The sequence below is a fragment of the Saimiri boliviensis genome, chromosome 12 (assembly GCF_048565385.1).
Source record: "Saimiri boliviensis isolate mSaiBol1 chromosome 12, mSaiBol1.pri, whole genome shotgun sequence".
Taxonomy (NCBI): Eukaryota; Metazoa; Chordata; class Mammalia; order Primates; family Cebidae; genus Saimiri; species Saimiri boliviensis.
Genome location: NC_133460.1, coordinates 22,621,186 through 22,648,454, shown reverse-complemented (window position 1 = coordinate 22,648,454; position 27,269 = coordinate 22,621,186). Strand labels below are relative to the sequence as shown.

Sequence of the window (27,269 nt, the reverse complement as noted above, 5' to 3'; positions counted from 1 at the left end):
GCCTCTCCCAGAATGTCACATAATTGCAATCATAAACAAATAGCCTTTTCAGACTGGTTTTCACTTAACGATAAGCATTTAGGAATCCTCTGTGTCTTTTAATGACTTAATGTCTAATTTCTTTTATCATCTGCCTGAGCACTATATCCTGCAACCTTGCTATAATTGCTTATTAATGCCAGCAGGGTTTTTGCTGGTGTTTGTTTAGAATTCTCTACAAATAGAATCATGTTATTTGTTAAGAAAGACAGTTGTATTTCCTCCTTCCAAATCTATGTGCATTTTATTTACTTTTTTTTTTTTTTTTTTTTTTTTTTTTTTTTTTTTTTGGTATCACTGCATTAGATAGCACTTCTAGTACAATGTTGAAAAGCAGTGGTGAGAGGGAATATCCTTGCCTTGTTCCTGTTCTTACCAGAAAAGCATCTAGTTGGAAGGATGATGTTAGCTATAGTTTTTTTTTGTAGTAGTTCTTTACCAAGTTGAGTAAGTTCCTCTGTATCCCTCGTTGAGTTTTATCATGAATGGGCATTGGATTTTGTCAAACGCTTTTTCTGTACCTATTGATATGATCATATGTCATCTATGAGCTGATTATCAAATATTGAACCAGCCTTGCATTCCTGATTTGCTAATATTTTGAGGATTTCTGCATCTGTGTTCACTGGAAATACTGATCTGTAGTTTTCCTTTCTTGTAATATTTTTGCCTGGTTTTGGTATTAGGGTAATGCTGGCCACACAAAAATAAGTTGGTAAGTGTTATCTCTGCTTTCATTTTCTGAAAGAGATGGTAGAGACTTGGTATCATTTCTACCTTAGGTATTTCAAAAAATGCACATCAGTGAACCCATTTGGTCCCAGTACTTTGTTTTTGAAGGTTATTAATTACTGCTTCAATGTATTTAACAGGTATATATGCCTATTGAGGTTTATCTTGTATGAGTTTTGAGAGAATGCATCTTACAAGGAATTGGTTCATTTTAGCTAACAAATTTATGGACAGAGTTGTCCATATTTTTTATAATACTTTTGGTAATCACAGGATCAGCTGTGATGGCTTTTCATTTTTTGACATTAGCAATATTTGTCTTCTTTTTTTTTCTTAATCTAGCTAGAGGTTTATCAATTTTACTGACCTTTCAAAGAACAAGGTTTGGGTTTTATTGATTTTCTTTCTTCAATTTCACTCTTTTTTACTCTCATTTTTTTCCAGGTTACTTTGGATTTAATTTGCTCTTCTTTTTCTAGTTCCCTAAAGTGGAAGCTTAGATTACTTGTGTAAGCTAGGATCACTAGACTGCATAATCTTAGATTATTTGTATGATCTGATCATGTAATATAGTGAACAGTCTTCACACTGTCAATAAATTAAGCTCCACGCCACCTTGATCCTGGCTCTGCTCCAGCCTCAACCCTCCTCTTCATATTCTCAAAAGTCTCTGAGGACCCAGATCCCTGTCTGGGTACACTGAGCCTTGAAATGACAGTCCAACAGCCCTGGACAGCAACTGTACTATATTATATGTGTGGGCCTCTTTCTAGGGCCTTGTCTTAGAGAGCAGCTGCTTAAAGAAAATTTGGACTATCATTTAGGCTGAAGGCTGAAGTGTTCACATAGGTACCCCAGGCACTTCATGGTGTGGGATGAGACGAAAAAGGGAGTAACATGGAGGCAGGCCTACATTTTCACATGTACAGGACAGATTGTTTTTTGGACAATTTGTTATTTTGACATTACTGTACTTTAAATGGATAAAAATTAGCTCTGTGGGTCTCCTTTAAATTGTTTCATAACATGACAAACATCTGGGATGGGCCTGATGATGTAACCACTACTAAACTAGGGATACCTACTTCTTATTCACAATTATGGAATTACTTCTTATTCACAATTATGTTAAATTCCATTATGCATATGAAGCACATGGTTTATATCACATAGCACTTGCATATATGTAAGTCCTATGAACTTCAGGGATAATTCACAGATGTGTTTAATGCTATTGCCCTGATTATTCAATTTATCTGTGCTTAAAAAAAAAAGCTTCATATTCAAAGTGGATGCCAGGGATAGGATTGCAGAAAGGGTATGGTTATTAACTACTTGAGGCTAAATCCTGATTCCTTTGTAATCCTGATACAATATGGATCTCAGATTCCTTTCCAGTTAATTGTGTTGATGGTTACTCAAATGTAAAAGTGGTAAAAGTTTGATATAACCACACACACATACATGATACATGCAAACCATGGTAATATCTTAGTAGGTCTGTATCTACTAGCATGGTAACATCAATTTCTTGGACTTGACCATACACTATGATTATATATTATCCTCAGAGGAAGCTTGGTGAAGTGTACACGGGAATTCTCTGTACTCATTACAACTTCTTGTGAGGTTATTTTAATTATTACTTTTTTTAAGTCCTTAAAGCTTTACATTCTACAATATACATCCATAAATTATTGTTAGGTGCCCTAAAAACTGTTACGGCATCAAACAGAAAACAACTTGTTATATTTTATTGCTAAGCAAAATTTTCACTTTAGATTTCTTAAATTGACACTTTTCTCCACAGTGTAAACTCTAACATAATCTTGTTTGTATTTTTGCCAAAAACTTTCAGAAATTCAAAAAATTCTGTAAGGTTTTATGCCAGTATTAACCATCTGATATTCAATAGAATGTAACTTCCTAACAAAGGCTGTCCTATAATTGTTGTAGTCTATGGGTTTATTTCCTGCTGTTACTTTGGAGTAATTTAAGGCAAGTTTGTGGATAGTTACTAAACATTCAGGATGTCAATAGGGCTTTCTCCACAATGTGAATACTCTGAGGCATTGTAGAGGCTGACTTGTGGCTGGAAATTTCTAATATCCATTTCATTAATAATGTTTTTCTCCTATGTGTGTTCTCTGATGTACAATGAGGTTTGACTTTTGAGAGAAGGTTTTCCTGCATGTGTTACATTCATAGGGCTTTTCCCCTGTATGTGATCTCTGATGTTTAGCAAGGTCTGATTTACGGTAAAAGATTTTCCCACATTCATTACATTGACAAGATTTCTCTCCTGTGTGAGCCCTGTGATGTACTGTGAGTGATGATTTGTGACTGAAGGATTTCCCACATTCATTGCATTCATAGGGTTTCTCCCCTGTGTGCTTTCTTTGATGTAAAATAAGTCCTGACTTCACACAGAAAGATTTTCCACATTCGTTACATTTATAGGGCTTTTCTTCTGTATGGGTTCTCTGATGTACAATTAGAGCTGACTTATGACAGAAGGCTTTTCCACACTCATTACATTCATAGGGTTTCTCCCCTATGTGAATTCTCTGATGCTGAGTGAGTTGTGACTTCTGGCAGAAGGTTTTTCCACATTCATTGCATTCATAGGGTTTCTCCCCTGTATGTGTTCTATTATGTTTAGTTAGGTATGATTTATTGTAAAAGATTTTTCCACATTCATGACATTCATAGGGTTTCTCCCCTGTGTGTGTTCTGTAATGCTGAGAGAGGGTTGACTTATGGCTGAAGAATTTCCCACATTCAGGACATGCAAAGGGTTTCTCCCCTGTGTGAGTTCTCTGATGTACTGTGAGGTCTGACTTCAAGCAGAAGGTTTTCCCACATTCATAACATTCATAAGGTTTCAACCCTGTATGAATTATCTGATGCCTGGTGAGTACTGACTTGTGGTAGAAAGTTTTCCCACATGCATTACATCCATAAGGTTTATCTCCTATGTGAGTTCTCTGATGCTGTGTAAGATGTGACTTTTGACAAAAGGATTTCCCACACTCAGGACATTCAAAAGGTTTCTCACCTGTGTGAGTTCTCTGATGTACTGTAAGGTGTGAATTCATACAGAAGGATTTTCCACATTCATAACATTCATACGGTTTCAGCCCAGTGTGTGTTCTCTGATGTTTAGTGAGGTCAGATTTCTGGTAAAAAGTTTTCCCACACACATTACATTGATAGGGTTTCTCCCCTGTATGTGTTCTCTGGTGTAATGTGAGGGCTGACTTATGGCTAAAGGCTTTCCCACATTCATTGCATTCAAAAGGTTTCTCCCCTGTGTGTGATCTCTGATGTTTAGTGAGGTTTGATTTCTCCCAGAAAGTTTTCCCACATTCATTACATTGAAAGCGTTTCTCTCCCGTGTGCACCCTCTGATGTCGCGTGAGATGTGACTTCTCCCAGAAAGCTTTCCCACATTGATTACATTCAAAGTGTTTCTCTCCTTTATCACCTTTCTGAAGCTGTGACAGACACAATTTCCTCCTGAAATTATTCCCACTTTCACTACAATCATAGTGTTTCATAGGTACCTCATGTTTAGAAAAGGCAGACTTCACACATAAGGACTTCTCACAATCACTAAATTCATAGTGACTGGCCTTTGAGGGAGGTATCTGATGGAACAAGAGGGAAGAACTATCACAGAAAGTTCTCCCAAATTCATTATATTCACAGTTATTCTCTTCTGCATTCTCTCTCTTCTGTGTATTGAATATTGCCTTTTCAAGGATGGTTTCCTGACATATACTATATTCAAAATTGTGCTCTAAAGTTTGAATCATCCCATGCTGCAAAGTGTCCTCACGAAGACTCAGAGTGTTCCTATTTTTCAAAACTTCATTTTTCTCTTGAGTATGAGTTTTATCATGCTTAATATTGAGTAACAACTTCCCACAGGCATTAAATTCATCAGGCGTTTTTCCTAAATAGTTTATCTTACTGAGAACCAATTCTGAAACAGTGTTGAAACTCATTCCACATGAGTCACACTGACAGAACATTTTTCTGGAAGGAAAAGAACTTACATCCAAGTTAAATGGTATTCCTATTACTTTACCTCGTTCCTTAGTCAGCATTTCATTATTGATGAATACAACTTCCCACAAATGTTTAGATTGGTTTTCTTGGCTCCTCTCTTTTAGGTGATCAGCTGTCCAGACTTCTAGAAACAAGCAAAATTAATCTTAGCATATAAATACCAAAACATTTCTTAGGGAATGAGATCTCTATACAAATGCCTTATGTTGTAGCTGATGCTGGTTTTCTGGCCAAGTTCCAGAGATGAACATAACTGCAAGTACATGTTTTTTGTATTTCATGAGCTTGGGGTGAAAAAACACAAAACCAGAAATAAAAGGCCTGGGCTAGTGGAAAAACAGAGAGGAATTTAACATTTGAATACACACATTTGGTCTCTAATGTAAAAAGAGTAACAGCAACTGCTTACATGTATGCATTTCCCATGCATCCCCCCAAGAACTATAAAGGTCAGCCTAAGTGGAGCAAATAATATTATTTGTAATAACCCATGACTTTAGCATAACTAGGAGATAGAGAATATTACTAATTTCAAATCACCACTAAGAAATAAATATTCAAATACAGCAAAAAGTAACAGCCCATGCCTACAAAGAGTCAGCCAGAGACTGTAGTGATCATGTAGAATAGAGGACACAGAGAGCCCAGAGGGCATGAAACACAAAACTACTCCCAGAAAGGGAAAGTTTCACTATGAGTGGGAAAATACTCAGAAGACTTCTGAGTTCATGTAGATTAAAGCTCACGCTACTGGGAAATCCAAAAGAAGAGACTTGGATTGCATGCAAACTAAAGAGGCAAAGGGTAATCAAATTCAGGAATGAGGTTGTAAAGAGGACAGTAACCACAGAAAATAAGACTTGTAATTTAGGACTTATTAAAGACATTCCTTATTAAGGAATCTGTTATGGACTAAATTGTCCCCCCCAAAAAATGTATATGTTAAAATCCCAACCTCCAGTGTGACTGTATTGGAAGATGGGGACTTTTAAGGAGATTAACTAAAGTTAAATGAAGTCATAAGGGTAAGACACTAATACAATGGCATTGGTGCCCTTATAAGAAGAGGAAGAGACTGGAAAGCATATGCATAAGCTTGCTTTCTACCCCTTACGCCCAACCACTGGTCAAATGCAGAGAGAAAAGGCTGTGTGAGAACACTACAAGAAAATGTCATCTGCAAGCCAAGGAGAGAGACCTCATCAGAAACCAAACCTGCTGTCACCTTGACTTTGGAATTCCAACCTCCACGACTGTGAGAAAATTTATTTAAACTATCCAGTCTGTTGAACTTTGTTACAGCAGCCTGAGTAGACTAACACAAAGCCAAAGAAGAAACTATACTTGACTGAAACTGGAATAAACAGCATTGTAAAGGACAATGAAACAAGAGAGAAATAGTCACAATTTTAAAAGTACGAAAAAAGAAAATTGGATCAGAAAGTTCTAGATAAAGATGATCTACAATGAAATAAATAAATAAAAGTATAATATAGGGCTGGGCACGGTGGCTCAAGCCTGTAATCCCAGCACTTTGAGAGGCCGAAGTGGGTGGATCACGAGGTCAAGAGATCGAATCCATCCTGGTCAACATGGTGAAACTGCACCTCTACTAAAAACACAAAAAATTAGCTGGGCGTGGTGGCGTGTGCTCGTAATCCCAGCTACTTAGGAGGCTGAGGCAGGAGAATTGCCTGAACCCGGGAGGCAGTGGTTGCGGTGAGCCAAGATCGTGCCATTGCACTCCAGCATGGGTAACAAGAGCGAAACTCCGTCTCAAAAAAAAAAAAAAATAGTATAATGTAGTATATATGTTATTGCAGTCCTTACAGAAGAAAAAACAGTGGAATAAATCTAATATTAAAAAGTATAATCTAGCCGGGCGTGGTGGCTCAAGCCTGTAATCCCAGCACTTTGGGAGGCCGAGGTGGGTGGATCACGAGGTCAAGAGATCGAGACCATCCTGGTCAACATGGCGAAACCCCGTCTCTACTAAAAAAATACAAAAAATTAGCTGGGCATGGTGGCACGTGCCTGTAATCTCAGCTACTCAGGAGGCTGAGGCAGGAGAATTGCCTGAACCCAGGAGGCGGAGGTTGCGGTGAGCTGAGATCGCACCATTGCACTCCAGCCTTGATAACAAGAGTGAAACTCTGTCTCAAAAAAACAAAAAAGTATAATCTAAGACAACTGTCCAGAAATAAAAGACCTAATCCATATATTCAAAGGAACCACCATGAACCTGGGAAAACTGTTCAACAACATTTTTCTCTAAAACAAATCTTAGTAAAACGACTAGATGTTAAAAATTGAAGAAGAAGTCCTCTCGAGAAAAAGACCAAGTCTCAGCATACTTTTACTTTGATAATGAGTCTTGAAATCGAGTAATGTTATACATACAACTCAGCTTTTATTTTTATTTATTTTTATTTTTATTTTTATTTTTTAATTTTTGGACAGAGTTTCACTCTTGTTGCCCAGGCTGGAGGGCAACGCACCCTCTCAGTTCACTGCAACCTCTGCCTCTGGGTTGAAGCAATTCTCCTGCCTCAGCCTCCCAAGTAGCTGGGACTACAGGCACGCACCACCACGCCCAACTACTTCTGTATTTTTTGTAGAGACCGGGGTTCTCCATGTTGGTCAGGCTGGTGTCGAACTCCCGACCTCAGGTGATCCGCCCACCTCAGCCTCCCAAAGGGCTGGGATTACAGGCATGAGGCACTGCACCCAGACTTTCAGCTTTTATTTTTCAAAGTTGTAATTATTCCTGTGTATATTTCCACATAAAGTTTAGAATTACATAGTCAATTACTATGAGAAATCCTGCTAATTACTACATGGAATTATATTATTTTGAATCTGTAAGTCATTTTAAAGAGAAAACATGTTAACAATAATGAGCTTTCTGACTTTTCAATACTGAGCCTTTCTCAATGAACAGAAAAACTTCAGTTTCTCTCTGCAGTAGATTATTGTTTCCAGTGTGGTCTTTCACAACTTTTGCCAGACAGAGCTGCAAAGAAAATATTTTTGAAACTATTACAAATTGAACTTTTTAAAATTTCAGTTTCCAATTGATCATTGCTAATATATAGAAGTAAAATTCATTTTTACATATTTTTATCCTACCACCTAGCTACACTCAATAATTCTACTCATTATTTTTCCCGTATCTTGGGAGACTCCATTAGATTTCCTACATAGATAATAATATCTTTTGTAAATAAAGACATTTCTACTTCTTTTCCACTTTAATCTCCTGTTTTTTCATTCCTGGTTATACTGGGTAGTATATATTTACAATAACAACTATGAGTGCACATCGTGTCATATTCCTGATATTGGAAAGAAATCATTCCATTTTTCACAATTACATACAAGGTCAATTATACATTTTCTGTAGATGACTTTTATCAGATTAAAGAAAGTTATCTTCTATTCTTCATTTGAGTTTTCATCAGAAATGGATGCTAAATTTTATCAAATGCTTTCTCTGCATATATTGAAATGGTCATATGGCTTTGACTGTTTTTCTATTGTTTCTTTTTAATACAGGACAGAGATGACTACATAATTGATGGGCCAGTGCAAAATAAAAATGTGAGGTCAGTTACTCAGAATGTATAAAAAGTATAGTAAAAGGTAGAATAAATTATGCTTTTAAAAAAGTACTTTATTACTTGTAAAATGTTATAATAGAAATATGTAACAGCAAATTTACGAATCACAAAAGAAGTTTTGTTGTAATAACTTTAATACAATGATTTCTAATCATTTGTTAATATGATATCTTGATTGATCATAAGATTTTCTGGCACTCTTTGCAAATTCATTTATTAAGTCATCAAAATTTATATTTTTAGCAACTTCATTTTCAACATATAATTGAAAGTAACATGTATTCTTGGCAAATGCAAGATAAGTAATTTTTAATTTTGAGAAGGTTGATTTTTCAGCTGATGCAATCATTACCGGAGCTCGCTCTCTTTCTGTCTTTCTCTCTCTCTCTCTCTCTCTCTCTCTCTCTATCTCTATCTCTTTCTTCATGGAGTCTAGCTCTGTCACCAGGCTGGAGGACAGTGACACAATCTTGGCTCACTCTAACCTCCCCCTCCCAAGTTCAAGCAATTCTCCTGCCTCAGCCTCTCAAGTAGCTGGGATTATAGACATGTGCCACCAAGCCCAGCTAATTTTTTTTATTTTTAGTAGAGATGGGGTTTCACCATGTTGACCAGGTTGGTCTTGATCTCTTGACCTCGTGATCCACCTGCCTCAGCCTCCCAAAGTGCTGGGATTACAGGCTTGAGCCACTGTGCCTGGCCAGAATTGACTTATTTGTTAACACTTGATTCATCCAAAATTTCATGTAAAAATAATGTTCTCTCCCATCAAATGAAATTCCTATTTCTAAGCCTGTAGATATTTGCTTTGCAATGTTGCAGCAGTTCTTAAACCCAAAAAATCTACACTCCAAAGAATTCTAGTAACTGCCTAGTCTGCCTTAACACAATGCCCACAAGTATGCTTTTATTTTCTAATACTTTACTGACAAGATGACTGCCTGAAAGCTGGAGGTTACTGTACCAGTATTTAGCCCCCAAAAATTAATATTTTCTATGATGTCAAAGCGACAGGCTCAGGGAAGAGACGAGCAAGCCAGCCTCACACTATGGGTCCTCTCTGGGATGCAAGTATTTGTGAGTTTGCTGCTGCTGCCACCAATGTGGACAAAGGTCATGGCCTTGGCCACCCACACACAATTCCAGGACACTCCCAGGCCTTAATACACAGACTAGCTTGGTAGGGCACTACCTCTCAAGTATCCTGTCTACTTGCGCACACAGTCCAGGTCCATCAGACTTCACATACGAATCCCAAGTTCAAAGATAAAACTGTGAAGAACTTCAAGATGGCAACAGCAGGGCATTAAGCCAAGAAAAGGGTCCCTTCTTACAAGAGTGCAGCAACATGTGACTGTATAAGTCACCTAGCCACAAAATTGGTTTCCAATCCCTGGAGTTTTAAAATTTATGTTCATGAAGGGCACTGGTCTATAGCTTGCTTTCTTTGCAATGTCTTTTTCTGGTTTTGTTATTAGGGCAATGCTGGACTCAAAAAATGATTTAGGAAGTATTCCCTCTTTTTGAATTTTCTGGAACAGTTTGTATAGAATTGGTACTAATGTTTGCTGGAAGTCACTACTGAAGGGATCTGGGGACCTGGGGTTTTCTTTGTGGAAAGGTTATCTATTTGTTTCAGAGTAAGTAGTAGTAGTTGTTTATTTGAAGGAAACCATTTCATCAAAATGGTCAAATTGATAACTTACAGATACAGTATTCCCTCACTTACTTCATAATATCTATAGAACCTTCAGTGATCCATCATTCTTATGTTTGATATTCGTAATCTGTTCCACCTACAAGTTTATCCATTTTATCAATCTTCTCAAAGAACCAACTTTTGGTTTCACTGATTTTCTCAACTGTTTTTGTTTTTACAGATTATATTGTTCTCTGTTTTTTGTTATATCCTTTCTTCTACTACTGTATGGATTTGTCTTATTTTCTACATTCTCAAAGTGGAAGTAGCTAAGACCATTGATTTCGACCTTTCTCCTTATCCAACACAAGTTAAACTTCATGCATGTGTATATTGGATATATACATATGCATTATTATATACACATATGAAATTCCATATGCGAAATTTACATATTATATATTTAATATATAATACACAATATAATGTATTCATTATATCCCATATATGAGAAACATATATGCATTTATATATGGTGGATATATATACACACACAATACAAACATATACAATGCATATTTGTGTTGCATAAGAAAGATCTCAGGCTGAGCATGGTGGCTCATGCCTGTAATCCCAGCACTTTGGGAGGCTGATTATGAGGTTAGGAGTTTGAGACCCGCCTCGCTAACACAGCAAAACACCATCTCTACTAAAAATACAAATGATTAGCTGGGTGTGGTGGCATGCGCCTGTAGTCTATAAGATATTTGGGAGGCTGAGGCAGGAGAATTGCTTGAACCGGGGAGGCAGAGGTTGCAGTGAGCAGGGATCACACTACTGCACTCTAGCCTGGGCAACAGAGCGAGACTCCGTCAAAAAAAAAAAGATCTCAAATCAATTACCTCAGGTGCTTCCACCTTAAAAAGCTAGAAAAAGCAAATTAACCCCAAAAGTAAGTAGAAAAAAGGAGTAAGCATCAAAATGGAAAACAATGAAATCAATGAGTATTATATGTATTTTATATCTAAATTTATATATGTAAATTATATTGAAATTTCTGTATCTAAATTTACTATATGTAAATTTCCCATGAATTCTGTTCTCATTAACCCAAAGTTCAAAATACTTTCTAATTTCCCCTTCAAACCCTTTTTTAAAGCATGTGGTATGTAGAAGTATATTGGTTTCTCTTATGGATAGGTGCAAAAAATAAATCCTCTTTTGCAACCCAGAACTCATTGTTCAGTATGAGTTTTGATATATATAAGAAGGGATATTGTGAAAGAAATAACAACAACAACAAAAAGTATATTCAGATTCCAACTATTAGGGATTTTACAGATACTTCTGTTGATTTTTACCTTAACTAAATTTAAACCCATTATGGTGGGAGAAACTATTCTATATGACTTCAATCCTTTAAAATTTATTAAGATTTGCTTTATAACCAAGAATGTGATTTACCCATTAATACATTCATTCATCTGCCTTTGAAAAAAATATATATTCCACTGTTTTATTTGGGAAGAAGGGTACAGAAAAATATTTTATAAATGTCAATTAAGTTATTTAGGGTTAACTCTATTATATCTCTGCTCCTTTTCCATTTCCTGTTTTATCAATTATTAGAAGAATGCTAAAACCTCTGATTATAACTGTGGATCTACTTTTCCTTCCAGTTCTAACAGATTTTGCTTCAAATATTTTATAAATCTGTTACTAACCTAAGTTTAGGATTTTTAAATCCTCTTGATGAATTGATCTCTATCAATATGAAAAAATCTTTATCACTGGTATTCTTGGCTCTGAAAGCTACTTCATCTGACTATCACAGCACTGGAGCCTTGTTAATAATTGTATTATTCTATATCTTTTCTCATTCTTTTTATGTTTATCTATTTATCTTTGAATGTAACATGTTTTCTTTATAGGCTGCATGATTGGATCTTACCATTTTTATTTATCTTACCCAGAAATCTCTGCCTTTAAATGGCTTTTAGACCATTTATATTTTCTGTGATCATCAATGTTTACAAAAGCTTTAACTAGGCTGGGCACAGTGGCTCGTGCCTGTAATCCTAGCACTTTGGGAGGCTGAGGTAGGCAGATCACAAGGTAAGGAGATGGAGACCATTCTGGCTAACATGGTGAAACCCAGTCTCTACTAAAAAATATATATATAAAATAATTAGCTGGGCGTGGTGGCATGTGCCTGTAGTCCCAGCTACTAGGGAGGCTGAGGCAGAAGAACTGCTTGAACCCGGGGAGTGGAGGGTGCAGTGAGCCAAGATCACTCCACTGCACTCCAGTCTGAGCAACAGAGCAACAGACTGTCTCAAAAAAAATAAAAATAAAAAATAAAAAATAAAAGCTTTAACCAGTGTACTTTTCAGTAATAGTACACATCTGAAACTTTAAATAGTATATACTTTACTTCTTTTTCATAGCCTTTTTAGGCTATGATTGTCAGATACTTTAAATATACGTTATAAACCCCACAATACATTTGATGTTATTTTTGTATAAAGTCAATATCTTTCTTAGAGATTTAAATAAAGAAAAATATCTGTGTACATATACAAATAGTCAACATTTTCTGTTCTTCATGCCCCTGGATAGATACAGATTTCCATCAGACATCAGAACACCTCTTGTAGTGCAGGTCTGATGGAGAGGAAATCTTTCAGCTTTGTTTATCTGAAATGTCTTTATTTCTTCACTGTTTCTTACCGCTATTATACTGAGTATACAACTCTACATTGAGTGTTTTTTGCTTTTAAAACTAAAAATAATATTCTATTATCTTCTCTGTTGCCTCATTTAAGGAGAAATCTGCTATCATCCTTACCTTTGTTCCCCATAAAGCATGTCCTTTGTCTCTGGCTGCTTTGAGGATTCATTTTAATGCTAATTTAGAACATTCTAGTTATGATTCATGTGCCTTGTATAGTTTTCTTCATGCCTCTGTGCTCACGGTTTGATGAGCTTCTTGGGTCAGTACGTTCCCATCACATTTGGAAATGTTTTCATCATCCTCAAAATACTATTCTCTGTTCCTTTCCCACTTTCCTTCAAAGACTCCAACTCCATGTGTCTTAGCCTACCTGAAGTCCTCCTAAAGCTCACAGGGGCTTGTTTATTTTTCTTTTTTTTGAGACAGAGTCAAGCTCTGTCACCCAGGCTGGAGTGCAGTGGCTCGATTTCAGACTGCTGCAACCTCCGCCTGCCAGATTCAAGCAGTTCTCCTGCTGTGGCCTCCCAAGTAGCTGAGATTAATAACAGGGGAGCGCCACCCATGCCCAGCTAATTTTTGTATTTTTAGTAGAGATGGGGTTTCACCATGTTGGCCAGGATGGTCTAAACATCTTGACTTTGTGATCTGCCTCCTTCAGCCTCCCAAAGTGCTGGGATTACAGATGTGAGCCACCACACCCAGCCTTTTTTTCAAATATGCTTTTTCTGTTTCATTTAGATGGTTTCTATTACGACATGTTTAAGTTCACTAATCTTTTCTTCTGTATTGTTTAATCTGCCCTTAGTTCTTACCCTATGTGTTATTCTTTTCTTTTTTCTTTCTTTTTTTTTTATGGAGAAAGGGTCTCACTCTGTCACCCAGGCTGGAGTGCAGTGGCGCAAACTTGGCTCATTGAAACCTCTGCCTCCCAGGTTCAAGCGATCCTCTCACCTCAGCCTCCCAAGTAGCTAGGGCCACAGGCTTGTACCACCACACCCAGCTAAATTTTTCTATTGTTGTATTTTTGGTACAGACAAGGCTTTCCCATGTTGCCCAAGCTGGTTTCAAACTCCTGAGCTCAGGAGATCCACCTGCCTTGGCCTCCCAAAGTGCTGGAATTGCAGGTGTGAGAGACCAATGGCCAGCCATGTATTTTTCATCTCAAGCATTATCATTTTCATATCTAGAAATCCGATTTCTATTTTTGTTACGCTGAATTTTGATTTAGGATTTTAAAAAATTCTTCCATGTCTCTACTTAAGTTTTAGAACATGTAGAACCCAATTATAATACTGTTTTCACTCAACTTCTCAGTTAATTCTGATATCTATGGCAATTCTGAGTCCATTTCAATTTCCTGGTTAGTCTCTGAGAAAGCTCATGTTTTCCCATATGTCTGTAGGTCTGGTAATCTTTCAATGGATGGAAGACAGGGAGTTTTACTTGGCTGGATGTTGGATACTTTTGGCTTCCTGTATTTTTGTGCTTTGTTCTAGGATGCACTTAAGTCACTTGGAAACAATGTAACACTTTCAGGTCTTGCAGTACTCAGTCTGAGGCACATTACTCCTCACCACTGAGAAAAGACCTTTCTGATCACTCTACCCAATACTCTAAATTATGAGTTCTTCCACTCTGGCAGGATCAGTTGTTTTCCAGGCCCTATGTGAGTACTGTGTACTGTTTCTTCTGATTCTTTTCAAAAGTTCTTTCACTCATTTCCTCATATACATCAGCTGATTAGTACTTTGCTGAACACTCATGGAGGCCCCTTTATGGATCTCCAGACCTCTCTCTGTGTGCATCTATCTCCTGCAAGCCACCAGCACTTCTCAACCCCCACAGCTTCAAGTTCTAGGAAAGAACAGCCAAAAGGCCTTGAGCCAGCTTCCTCCACCACCCCAATTAAAAGATCCAGCCCAGTCATGGCAGTCTGAGAACAATGTCCACCTAGCCCACTGAGAAGAGATTCCAAAAGAAACCAAGAAGACCACAGACTACTGCCGCAACACAGATCCCTGATCATAAAGCACAGTGTCACCCACCCAAATAAAACCAAGACACTGCTGTAGCCCCCAGATCCAGAATAATGGAGCAGGACTCTCGCCCAGGGCCAGAGGCCAGCTATAAGGACAGAGAGCTCCAAACCTCTCCTCCAGAAAACTCACTTTGTTCAGAACACAGTGTAGGTGAGTGTACCCTCAAAAAGAATAGAATTTCAGTGAAAACCATTAGGAAGAGGGTGGCAGTTCCATGACAGCAACAAGCTAAACCACAGACCAAGTGAAAGTTTACTGGAGAAAGCCAGAGAAAGAGATGGCTAAGAGGAGATAATTCAAGTCAATTAGATTTGTTCCTATCTACCAGAAACATTCATAAAAATACATACACAGATTGTCTACAATAATGATTTTTAAATTTATATTTTCTAGGAGGTAACTTTCAGAATAGCAACATAAAAAGCAAACTCAAAGCCTCAAAGATGAACCTTTAGAAGGAACCCAAATTTAACAAGACAAACTAAGAGCAACATATGATCTAGGACAGTGCTGAAAACAATAGAGCAATACATCAGCAATCAGTAGCGGCTATCTGCAAAGTGTAATACCAACAGAGCCAGACAGGCTAACACAGCAATCACAGAAGGACACACTCAAAGAGAACACTGTTAAAACCACTGCCATTCTAAAGATAGTGTACATTTCCAAGGCAGAGCCCTTTGACAAGCAATATCAGTGAGAACAATCTGGGTGAAAAAGCTTCACTCAAATAGTCTAGTCAAGTCACCTAAATAAATAAGAAACAAGCCGTAGAGAAAAGAGAGGTACCAGTATCTAGAGAAAGCACAAAGTATTCTCTAAAAATGTCTGTTCTTCAACAAAAAAATTACAAGTCTACAAAGAAACAGGAGACTGTCACCCATATACAGGAAAAACAACAGGCGACAGCAACTGCCCTTGAGAAGATCAAGATACCAGACTTAGCAGACTTCAAAGCAAATATGTTCAGGGCCAGGCACAATGGCTCATGTCTGTGATCCCAGCACTTTGGGAGGTTGAGGCGGGTGGATCACCTGAGGTCAGGAGTTCCGAACCAACCTGGCTAACATAGTGAACCTTGTTTTTACTAAAAATACAAAAATTAGCCGGACATGGTGGCAGGCACTTGTAATCCCAACTACTTGGGAGGCTGAGGCAAGAGAATGGCTTGAACTTGGGAGGCGGAAGTTGCAGTGAGCTGAGATCAAGCCTCTGAACTCCAGCCTGGGTGATGGAGTGAGACTCTGTCTCAAAATAAAAATAAAAATAAATGTGTTAAAAAGGAAACACTATTTAAAAAAGAAAAGGGAGGTATGATGATGCTTAATCAAACAGGAAAATAAGACAGAAAAATATACAATGAAAATTCTGGATTCAAAAATTATAACTGCAATGGAAAACTCACTAGAATGACTCAAAAGATTGGGCCGGGCATGGTGGCTAATGCCTGTAATCCCAGCACTTTGAGAGCCCGAGGTGGGCAGATAAACTGAGGTTAGGAGTTTGAGACCAGCCTGATCAACATGGTGAAACTCCATCTCTACTAAAAATAGAAGAAAAAAAAAAAGCCAGGCATGGTGGTGTGCACCTGTAATCTCAGCTACTTAGGAGACTCAGGCAGGAGAATCCCTTGAACCTGGTGAGGTAGAAGTTGCAGTGAGCCAAGATCATGTCATTGCACTCCAGCCTGTGCAATAAGAGCAAAACTCCATCTCAAAAAAAATAAAAATAAATAAAGATTATAGCTGGCAAACAAATCAGTAAACTTGAAGATGGATCAATATTAAGTAATCTAAAGAACAGACAGAAATAAGAATTATGAAAAATGAAGAAAGCCTACAAAAATGAGGCTACATTAACTACACCAATATATTCACAACAGAAGTACCAGAAAGAGTGGAGGAATATCAAGTAGCAGAAAAAATATTCAAACAAATGATTGGCTATGGTCACTTTACAACATACATACTAAAACTAGAACAATACCAAGAATATTGGCACAGCCCCTACACGAGAAGACATCACATGATATAAAGTAACAATTACAGGTTGAGCATCCCTTCACTGAAATGCTTGGCATCAAAAGTGTTTCCAATTTCAGATTTTTTCCAAATTTTTGAATATTTACATTATACTTACTGGTCGAGCTTCCCAAATCCACAAATCTAAAATCTGAAATGTTCCAACAAGCACTTCCTTTGAGCATGCTGGCGCTCAGTATCAGATTTTGGAGCATTTGTGATTATCAGATTTGGGGTGCTCAGCTGGTATAACAATGTATTATTGGGTTTTAAATATATATGTAATATATATAAAAATAACGAAGAGGAAGTAGAGCTATATATAAGTAATGTTTCTGTATTTTGCTAGAGTTAAGGTGGTAGAAATCTAAAGTAGATTTTGATAAGGTAAGATTTATTAGGAAGTTCTAGAGCAACTATGAGGTACATAAATTTTCAAAGGGACATAATAATTTAAAAAATTAAAATGTATTAAAAAATATTCATTTAATGTTGCATACACAAAAACATAGAGTGGAATGATCATAAACATAGTGCCATGATACACAGTGGAGACTTGGGTGGGGAGGAGGGTGAGGGATAAGAAATTACTCAATGGGTGCAACGTATGCTATTCTGCTGATCGTCACACTAAAAGCACAGACTTCACCTCTGTGCGGTATGTCTGGGTAACAAAACTGCACTTGTACCCTCTAAATCTATAAAAATAATAAAATAGGCTGGGTGCAGTGCCTCCTGGGTTCAAGCAATTCTCCTGCCTTAGCTCCCAAGTAGCTGGGTCTACAGCATGCACCACCATGCCTGGCTAATTTTCGTATTTTTAGTAAAGACAGAGTTTCACCATGTTATCCAGGCTACTCTCAAACTTCTGACCTTAAGCAATCTGCCTGCCTCAGCCTCCCAAAGTGCTGGGATTACAGGCATGAGCCACTGTGCCTGGCCTTGTTTGAGCACTGTTCTACAATATTGCTTCAGTCCTGTTGGCTGATGTTACTGTCCTGCTCTTCTATATCTGCTAGTAATCATATGTCTACTAATTCTACCAATTGCTAAGAGTGAAGTGGTGAACTTTCCAACTACAATAAAAAATGTGCTTTTCTCTTTTTAGCTCTATCAGTTTTGTTTCATGTACTTTGAGGTTTGCTAGAGACAGACACATTTAGGATTATTTCATTTTTGTTGGATTGATCCTTTTATCATTATATAATGTTCTTTTTGTGTAATAATTTTCTTTGCTCTGAGTCTACTGTATTTGATATTAATAGTGCTACTCTTTAATTAATGTTTGTGCAGTTCATCTTTTTCTATTCTTTCTCAACTTACGTTGTTAACTAAGTTATGAGTATCCTATAGAAAACATTTTTTAGGATGGGTGGAACAAGATGGTAGAATAAAGGACTCTACCAGTCATACTCACTCCCCTGCAGGAAGACCAAGTTTGTCAACTATCTACACAAAAGACGCAGCTTCGCAGGAACTAAAAATCAGGTGAGCACTCACAGAGCATGGTTTTTGACTTCATATGGCTGAAAGAGAATAGTTTGGAAGTCCCTGAAAAAAGTAAAAATACGGCTATCATATGATCCAGTAATCCCACTCCTAGGCATATACCCAAAAGAAATCAGCACATCAACGAGGTATCTGCACTCCCATGTTTATTGCAGCACTGTTCACAATAGCTAAGATTTGGAATCAACCTAAGTGTCCATTCACAGAAAAATCCATAAAGACCATATACACAATGGACTACTATTCAGCCTTATTAAAGAATGAGATCCTGTCATTTGCAACAACATAGATGGAACTGGAGGCACAGAAAGATAAATTTTGTATATTCTGACTTATTTGTGAAAGCTAAAAATTAAAACCACTGAACTCATGGAGGTGAGGTAGACAGTAAAAGGACAGTTACCAGAGGCTGGGAAGGGCAGTGCAGTGGGGTGGGGGTAAGGTGAGGATGGTTAATGGGTACAAAAAAATAGTTAGAATGAATAAGACCTAATATTTGCAGGCGCAACAAGGTGACTACAGTAAAAAATCATTTAATTGTACATTTTAAAGTGACTAAAAGAGCATAACTGGATTGCTTGTAACACAAAAGATAAATGCTTATGGGAATAGATACCCAATTTGCCCTAATGCAATTATTACATATTGTATGCCTGTATCAAAACATCTCCTATACTCCAAAAATATATATACCTACCATGTACTCACAAAAATTAAAAATTTTAAATCATGTTTTACATTTTTCTCTACTCTGCCAATTTACATTTTAATAGTATTTTGATCATTTACATTTAAGGTAAATATTATTCTGTTAGGCTGCTATTTGTTTTGTTTTCTGTTTTCCATTCATCTGTTCCTTTTATGTTATTTTCCTATTAGTTAACTAAAATTTTTTTTAGATTTCATCCTGGTTTATTTATAGTATTTTCTTTTCTTTTCTTTTTTGAAACAGAGTCTTGCTCTTGTTGCCCAGGCTAGAGCACAATGGCACAATCTTGGCTCACTGCAACCTCCGCCTCCTGGGTTTAAGCAATTCTCCTGCCTCAGCTTCCCTAGTAGCTGGGATTATAAGCACCTGCCACCATGACTGGCTAATTTTGGTAATTTTAGTAGAGACAGGGTTTCAACATGTTGGCCAAGCTGGTCTTGAACTCCTGACCTCGTGATCCACCTGCCTCAGCCTCCCAAAGTGCTGGGATTACAGGTGTGAGCCACCATGCCTGGCCTATTTACAGTGTTTTTAACTGTACCACATTTTATAGTTTTCTCAGTAGTTATTCCAGGTGTTAAAATGTACATATACAACTTATCGTAGTTTGTCATTTTACCACTTCAAGTGAAATGTACCAAGTTTCATTCCACTTAGGCCCCTTTACCCTCCCGACTTCTTAAATCTAATTGTTTCCCCTACATAAAGAGCATTTTGCTCCAACCATCAAATATGATTCTAGAAACTCATAAGAAAAATAAATTTATCTCGATTTTTGCCAGCCTCCAATATTCTTTCTTTCCTGCATTCCAAGCTTTCTTGTGTTATTTCCTTTCTACTTAGAGAACTTCTAGCCAGGTTTTAAAGTCTGCTAGCAACATTTTCTCTTAGCTTTCCTGTGTAATAATGGCTTTAGTTCCCCTTCATTCATGAATATAATTTCAAAAGATACACAATTTTTATATGATAGTTCTTTTCTTTCAGTACTTGAGAAAATACAGTACTTCCTTCCAGCCACCATGGTTTCAGAAGAGAAACTCACAGTCACTCCCTACAGGGAATGTGTTGCTTCTCTCTGGCTAATTTGAAAAATTTTTTTGTCTTTAGTTTTCAAAAATTTTATTACAACATGAGTTTGCCATGGACTTAACTTATTTGATGTTACTTCAGACTCGGGACTGTATAGTTTATATCTTTTGCTAAATTTGAAAAGGTTCAGCCATTACTTCTTCAAATACTTCAAAAACCTCTTTTCCCTCCTGCTGATGTTACAAATGTTTGTACTTTTGTTACTGCCCCACCTTCTAAATACTCAGAGAATCAAATCTCATCCCATTCCCGCCATGCCTTTCAGCTTTGTCTATATCACTATCACTCATAAGGAAAACTACTACAGCCCTTTAATGAGCTCTCTATGCCCTATGCCCTGCCTAGTATTTTCTCTACAGAGGTGAGAAAGATCTTATACAAATAGAAATCAGATGTTACTCATCTGCTGAAAATCTACCACTAAGTTAAAAATAAAATTAACTGAATGAGGCTTATGATATGCTCACCTTTGGGCTCTACCTGCCTCCCTCACCTCACCTCCTGCCCCTCCTCCAGTCAATCCGTCCTTTCAGCCACTGTCACTTTTTAATTATTCCTGAAAACCACCAAGCACATTCCTGTCCAAGACTAGCAGCTGCTATTACCCCTGCTGAAAAGGGGCAGAATCCTCATGGCTCACCCATTGAATTTTATTCAAATCTCTGCTTTAATGTTGATTTCATTAAGGTTTCCCCTGACTATTCTTTAAAGTACCACATTCGGCTAATCTAACTTGCTTTAATTTCTTTGACAGTCTTTAAAACCACAGAACATTTAATAGACATAAAGATACAAGTATACATAATATACTTAGAGACATAATTTATTATTTTTTAATATATTAATTTACTTTTTTTTGAGACATTGTCTGTCGCCCAGGCTGGAGTACAGTGGCATGATCTCAGCTCACTGCAACCTCTGCCTCCCGGGTTCAAATTACTCTCCTGCCTCATCCTCTCAAGTAGCTGGGATTACAGGCACCCACCACTATACCCAGATAATTTTGTATTTTAACTACAGATGGGGCTTCACTGTGTTAGCCAGGCTATCCTCGAACTCCTGACCTCAAGTGATCTGCCTGCCTCGACCTCCCAATGTGCTGGTATTACAGATGTGAGCTACTGCGCTTGGCCTTATTTTTTCCATTATTATATCCTCAGCACACAGCAAGTACTCAGAAATTATTTGCTGAGTTTAAAAATGAGTGTATAAAAAAGTCTGACAACAGAATAAACACAAAACAATGGAGGTAAGGTGGGACATTCAAAGTGCTTTGAGAAAAATGATAACCAAGAAAAACAACAGTACAGATGAGGTGGGCAAAGACTGAACTATTAGCAGGTGTAAGAATGGTAAACATTCAAAACGTGATTCAAAGAGGAGAATTCTTTTGTGAATAGTATCTGAAGGTCTGATTTAGGAATCAGTATTCTTCATCACTTCCAGAGGTTAGGACCCCTATGGAGATGTTCTTGAAAAATGTTCCAAAGTTGCGAACCTCTGAATTAACTACAGGAAGTAACAAATCCCCTGATGTAATCTGTGCCGTACACATTAACTCACCTGGGAAGCTCTGGCTTGGAAATTCTTCCTCCAGTCTCCATGGCTCTTCTCCTTGCTCCAGCCTGAAGATCACCTCTGGTTTGTGAACACAATACCCTGTCAACGGGAAATGATTCAGGATTTGAACCAAGCAGTCTAGACTTCAGGGCTTTGAAGCAGGAAGAAGCTTCTGGGGCTGCTTGAAGTTGCCACTGAACATTTTCACCGGAGAGGTGAACACACGTATCTTCTGGTGCTCAAAGGTGATCAATCAACACTGACTCCTGAAGCTTAACCTTAAATACTATTAAACTATACAGACTGCCCAAATGCTTCATAATCAAAAGAATAAACAGATGCTATTTAGAATGATACAGTGAACAGACCTTACCTACTGAGACAAGGTTGCTGTAGTTCTCCAGCATCACGTCTCTATACAGAGCTCTCTGACCACGGTCCAGGCGCTGCCACTCCTCCTGGGTGAAGCCCACAGTCACATCTTTAAATGATATTGACCCCTGGAACTTCTGTTCCACCTGAAATGTTCAGAATTAGGGGGCATGAGAAAAGAATTATGGGCTAATCCTTACCATAATTATTATTTACAGAATACTTGTTTTGCTTTATACTTTTAAGGAAAAAAGAAATTGTTAACAGAAATACTCTGCCATAATGCATTATGATATTAATTCATGCAAAAGAAAATTACCACATTCCTACAATATACCTGGAACTATCATCACTGCTGGAAATACTAAGAATAAAAAGAATCTTCTGTTCACAGAACATACAGAGTGGTAGGAAAATGTATGTGGTAATACGTAACAAGTACTAAGGAGAAAGTACAAACATAACAGACTAATGTTAGGAGCAAAGTTAGTTCTGTTCTGAGCTTCACTGAGAACTATAGCTGTTGGTTGAATTATGAAGAACACTCTATTATGTTCTTCGTAAGCATGGAGCCATGATACAAGCAAACTCCAACACACCGCAGACATCAACAAAAGGGCAGACAACACAGGAGATGGCTTAGTGCTGTAGAGAGAAAAGGCCAGGGAAGTAGTCAGGAAATGGGTTATTTTAGACCAATGGGTTATTTTAGTAATTTTAGACCAATAGTCTCCAAAGTGATTATTTATCATTTTCAAGAATATTACTGAGAACTACAGATTCATATTTACAAATCACAGAAATAAACTGTCAGTACATTTATTATAAATTCTAATTTGCCATTTGGATTTTAAAATGTAGAAAAAGAGCTTGATATTTTATTTTACTGCAATACGTATTCTGGGTTCTAATCTTTTACTTCAGAGACAATAATAATGATGTGTAGAAAATGGAAAGATTTTGGAACTATTACACTTGATATATCTGTGGAGCACACAGGAGAAGATATCCAACTGGATTGTTCTGGATATCCTCTAGGGCACATCTTTTAGGGATCACTGCTATGAAAAAGGGAGGGCCAAAGATGAGATATGAGCATTTACTGAAATTACATGACCAGGTTTTGTTTACAAAACCAGTTCTATTGAGAAAGGCAAAGGGCAAAACAATATTTACATAAACTACTGTAGAAGAAACCAGGAGGACATGGATAATAAGAGACTAAGAGCAACAAAATGTGGTCACCAATACTTTAGGAAAAAAATGTTTCCTCAGGTTATCCCCATGAACAGCTGCCCAGATACTAGAGCCACAATGTAAGCCAGGAAAGTAAGGGCAAAATCAGTTAGACAGAGTATTCTAGCAATAAAGGTCCTAAATATATTAAATTTGAAGCATAGGCCAGGTCCAGTGGCTCACACCTGTAATCTCAGCACTTTAGGAGGCTGGGGCACTGGATCACCTTAAGTCAGGAGTTCAAGAACAGCCTGATCAAAATGGCGAAACCCCCGTCTCTACCAAAAACACAAAAAATTAGCCAGGCGTGGTGGTGGGCTCCGGTAATCCCAGCTACTCAGGAGGCTGCAGCAGAAGAATCACTTGAACCCAGAGGGTGGAGTTTGTAGTGAGCCGAGATTGTGCCACTGCACTCCAGCCTGGGAAACAGAGCAAGACTCCGTCTCCAAAAAAAAAAAAAAATTTTTTTTTGAAGCATAATATGGAGATCAAGAATAAAATAAAGACTACAGAGACATTTAAAATTTAGTGGTATTCAAAGACATCAAGAGGGAATCAGAAGGTTGTCAGATAAATGGGGAAAGAAAATAAAGTAGTCCTCACACCTGTAGTCCTAGCACTTTGGGAGGCCAAATCAGGCAGATCACTTGAAGTCAGGAGTTCAAGACCAGCCTAGCCAACATGGCGAAACCTCCTCCCTACTAAAAACACAAAAAAATTAGCCAGGCAAGGGGGCAGGTGCCTGTAATCCCAGTTCCTCAGGAGGCTGAGGCAAGAGAATCACTTGAACCTGGGAAGCGGAGTTTGCAGTGAGCCAAGATCACACCACTGTACTCCAGCCTGGGCGACAGAGGAAGACTCTGTCTCCAAAAAAAAAAAAAAAGGTAAGTAATTGTCCCAAAATTTATGTATAGGTTCAATTCAGCCCTAAACAAAGTTTCAGCATGCTATTTATGAATACTAACAATGTTTATATGGAAATGCAAGGAGCTAGGAAGAGCCAGGATCTTGCTGAAGAAAAAATGTGTTAAACCCACTACTAGACACCAAGTTGCTTCACCAAATGTGGTATTGGCACAACCAACCAACAGAACATAGTCCAAAAAACACCCAGACATATATGTACACATAATTGATGACAAATATCACAATGTAAACCAGTGGGGATAGAATGGTATTTTCAAAAATAATTCTACATTAATGCTATGCAAAAAAGGATGCTGACATCTACCTCATACAAAAGTAAATATCCATTCCAATGAAAGAGACATAAATGTGAATGCCAAAACAATATATTTTTTTTCCCTGAGATGGAGTTTCGCTCTTGTTGCCCAGGCTGGAGTGCAATGGCAAAATCTTGGCTCACCACAACCTCCACCTCCCAGGTTCAAACGATCCTCCTGCCTCAGCCTCCTGAGTAGCTGGGATTATAGGCATGTGCCACCACGCCCAGCTAAATTTTGTATTTTCAATACAGCCTGGGTTTCTCCGTGCTGGTCAGGCTGGCTTCAAACTCCCAACCTCATGTGACCCACCTACCTCAGCCTCCCAAAACTTTGGGATTACAGGCATAAGCCACTGTGTATAGCCAACAATAAAGATTTTAAAATATAACAAAAGAGATTATCTTCATGACCTCAAAGTAGGAAAAGTCATCTAAAATAGGACAAACACCAACAAATAAACTTTAGGGACTGGTAAACTTCTTCTGTAAAGAATCAAACGTTAAATATTTGCCCGGACACAGTAGCTCATACCTAGCATTCTGGGAGGCCGAGGCAGGTGGATCACTTGAGGCCAGGAGTTCGAGACCAGCCTGGCCAAGATGGTGAAACCCCACTTCTATTAAAACAGAAAATTAGCCAGGTGTGGTGGCACGCGCCTATAATCACAGCTACTTGGGAGGCTGAGGCAAGAGAATCCCTTGGGCCCTGGAGGCGGAGGCTGCAGTGAGCCAAGATCAAACCACTGCACTCCAGCCTGGGTGACAGAGTAAGACTCTGTCTCCAAATAAATAAATAAATAAATAAATAGAATCGGACATTAAATATTTGGAGCTTTGCAGGCCAAAAGGTTCCCGTCACAACTACTCAACTCTGCCACTGAAGCCACAGACTAAATGTAAATGAGTGAATGAGCAAGGAGGTGTTCAGATTGTGAAAGGGACAAGACAAGAGATTCAGGAGTACTGGCAATGTTTGTTTTGACCTACATATTCATTATTTGCGCCATGGATTTGTAATAATTCATTGAATTCTATATTTAAAACGTAGGATTTTTTCTTAAAATGTAGGGGTTGGCCGGGCGCGGTGGCTCAAGCCTGTAATCCCAGCACTTTGGGAGGCCGAGGCGGGTAGATCACGAGGTCAAGAGATCGAGACCATCCTGGTCAACATGGTGAAACCCCATCTCTACCAAAAATATTAAAAAAAAATTAGCTGGGCATGGTGGCGCGTGCCTGTAATCCCAGCTACTCGGGAGGCTGAGGCAGGAGAATTGCCTGAACCCAGGAGGTGGAGGTTGCGGTGAGCTGAGATTGCGCCATTGCACTCCAGCCTGGGTAACAAGAGAGAAACTCCGTCTCAAAAAAAAAAAAAAAAAAAAAAATGTAGGGGTTTTTCTATCTCTCTGCCACACATGTAGAAACAAGTTTCATTAAAAATTAAAATACAGGGTGGGCAAGGTGGCTCAAGCCTGTAATCCCAGCACTTTGGGAGGCCGAGGCGGGTGGATCACGAGGTCAAGAGATCGAGACCATCCTGGTCAACAAGGTGAAACCCCGTCTCTACTAAAAATACAAAAAGTTAGCTGGGCATGGTGGCGCATGCCTGTATTCCCAGCTACTCAGGAGGCTGAGGCAGGAGAACTGCCTGAACCCAGGAGGCAGAGGTTGCGGTGAGCCGAGATGGCGCCATTGCACTCCAGCCTGGGTAACAGGAGCGAAACTCCGTCTCAAAAAAAAAAAAAAAAAAAATTAAAATACAGCTGGGCGCAGTGGCTCATGCCTGTAATACCAGCACTTTGGGAGGCTGAAGCAGGTGGATCGCCTGAGGTCAGGAGTCCGAGACCAGCTTGACCAACATGGAGAAACACCGTCTCTACCAAAAACAGAAAATTAGCTGGGCATGATGACGCATGCCTGTAATCCCAGCTACTCAGGAGGCTGAGGCAGGAGAAGTGCTTGAACCCGAAGGTGGAGGGTGTAGTGAGCTGAGATCACGCCATTGTACTCCAGCCTGGGCAACAAGAGCAAAACTTTGTCTCAAAAAAAAAAAAAAATTAAAATACATTTTAATTTATTGATCTAACACTATATCCAAAAGAAAATTGGAATCTGAGTAACATAAAAATTAAAAAAGCAGTTTAACTCAGTAGGCTGCATTCATTTCTGGGCTATCACTAGAAGGTTATTCACGATATGTCCCTATGTTATGACAAAAAAGGTATCTTCCAGGAAGTCTTTGTGTCTTGAGAGGAGTTGGTCTGTCTGTATCCAGTGACTTCCTCTCTGCCATGGTTGTCAGAAACATAAGAAATGGATGAAACTCAACTTACTGACTCTAACTTTGTCCTACTATTGATCTGTTACTTGACATTTTCTGGCAAGCTCAATTTTCTTTTTTTTTTTTTTTGAGACGGAGTTTCACACTTGTTACCCAGGCTGGAGTGCAATGGCGCGATCTCAGCTCACCGCAACCTCCGCCTCCTGGGTTCAGGCAATTCTCCTGCCTCAGCCTCCTGAGTAGCTGGGATTACAGGCACGCGCCACCATGCCCAGCTAATTTTTCATATTTTTAGTAGAGACGGGGTTTCACCATGTTGACCAAGATGGTCTCGATCTCTTGACCTCGTGATCCACCCGCCTCGGCCTCTCAAAGTGCTGGGATTACAGGCTT

General features: G+C 38.4%; 1 protein-coding gene and 1 pseudogene across 1 annotated transcript in view; one reads left to right on the top strand and one right to left on the bottom strand.

Moving 5' to 3' along the window:
- Window positions 1–281: 281 nt before the first annotated feature.
- ZNF33B (zinc finger protein 33B) overlaps window positions 282–27,269 on the bottom strand; it is a 28,611-nt gene continuing 1,623 nt past the window's right edge. Inside the window, 4 exon segments of the mRNA XM_010340847.3 lie at window positions 282–2,899; window positions 2,901–4,969; window positions 21,769–21,864; window positions 22,139–22,283. Coding sequence (XP_010339149.2) covers window positions 2,789–2,899; window positions 2,901–4,969; window positions 21,769–21,864; window positions 22,139–22,283 — 2,421 coding nt within the window. The 3' untranslated portion in view covers window positions 282–2,788.
- On the top strand, window positions 11,290–11,382 carry LOC120367479 (small nucleolar RNA SNORA40; annotated as a pseudogene).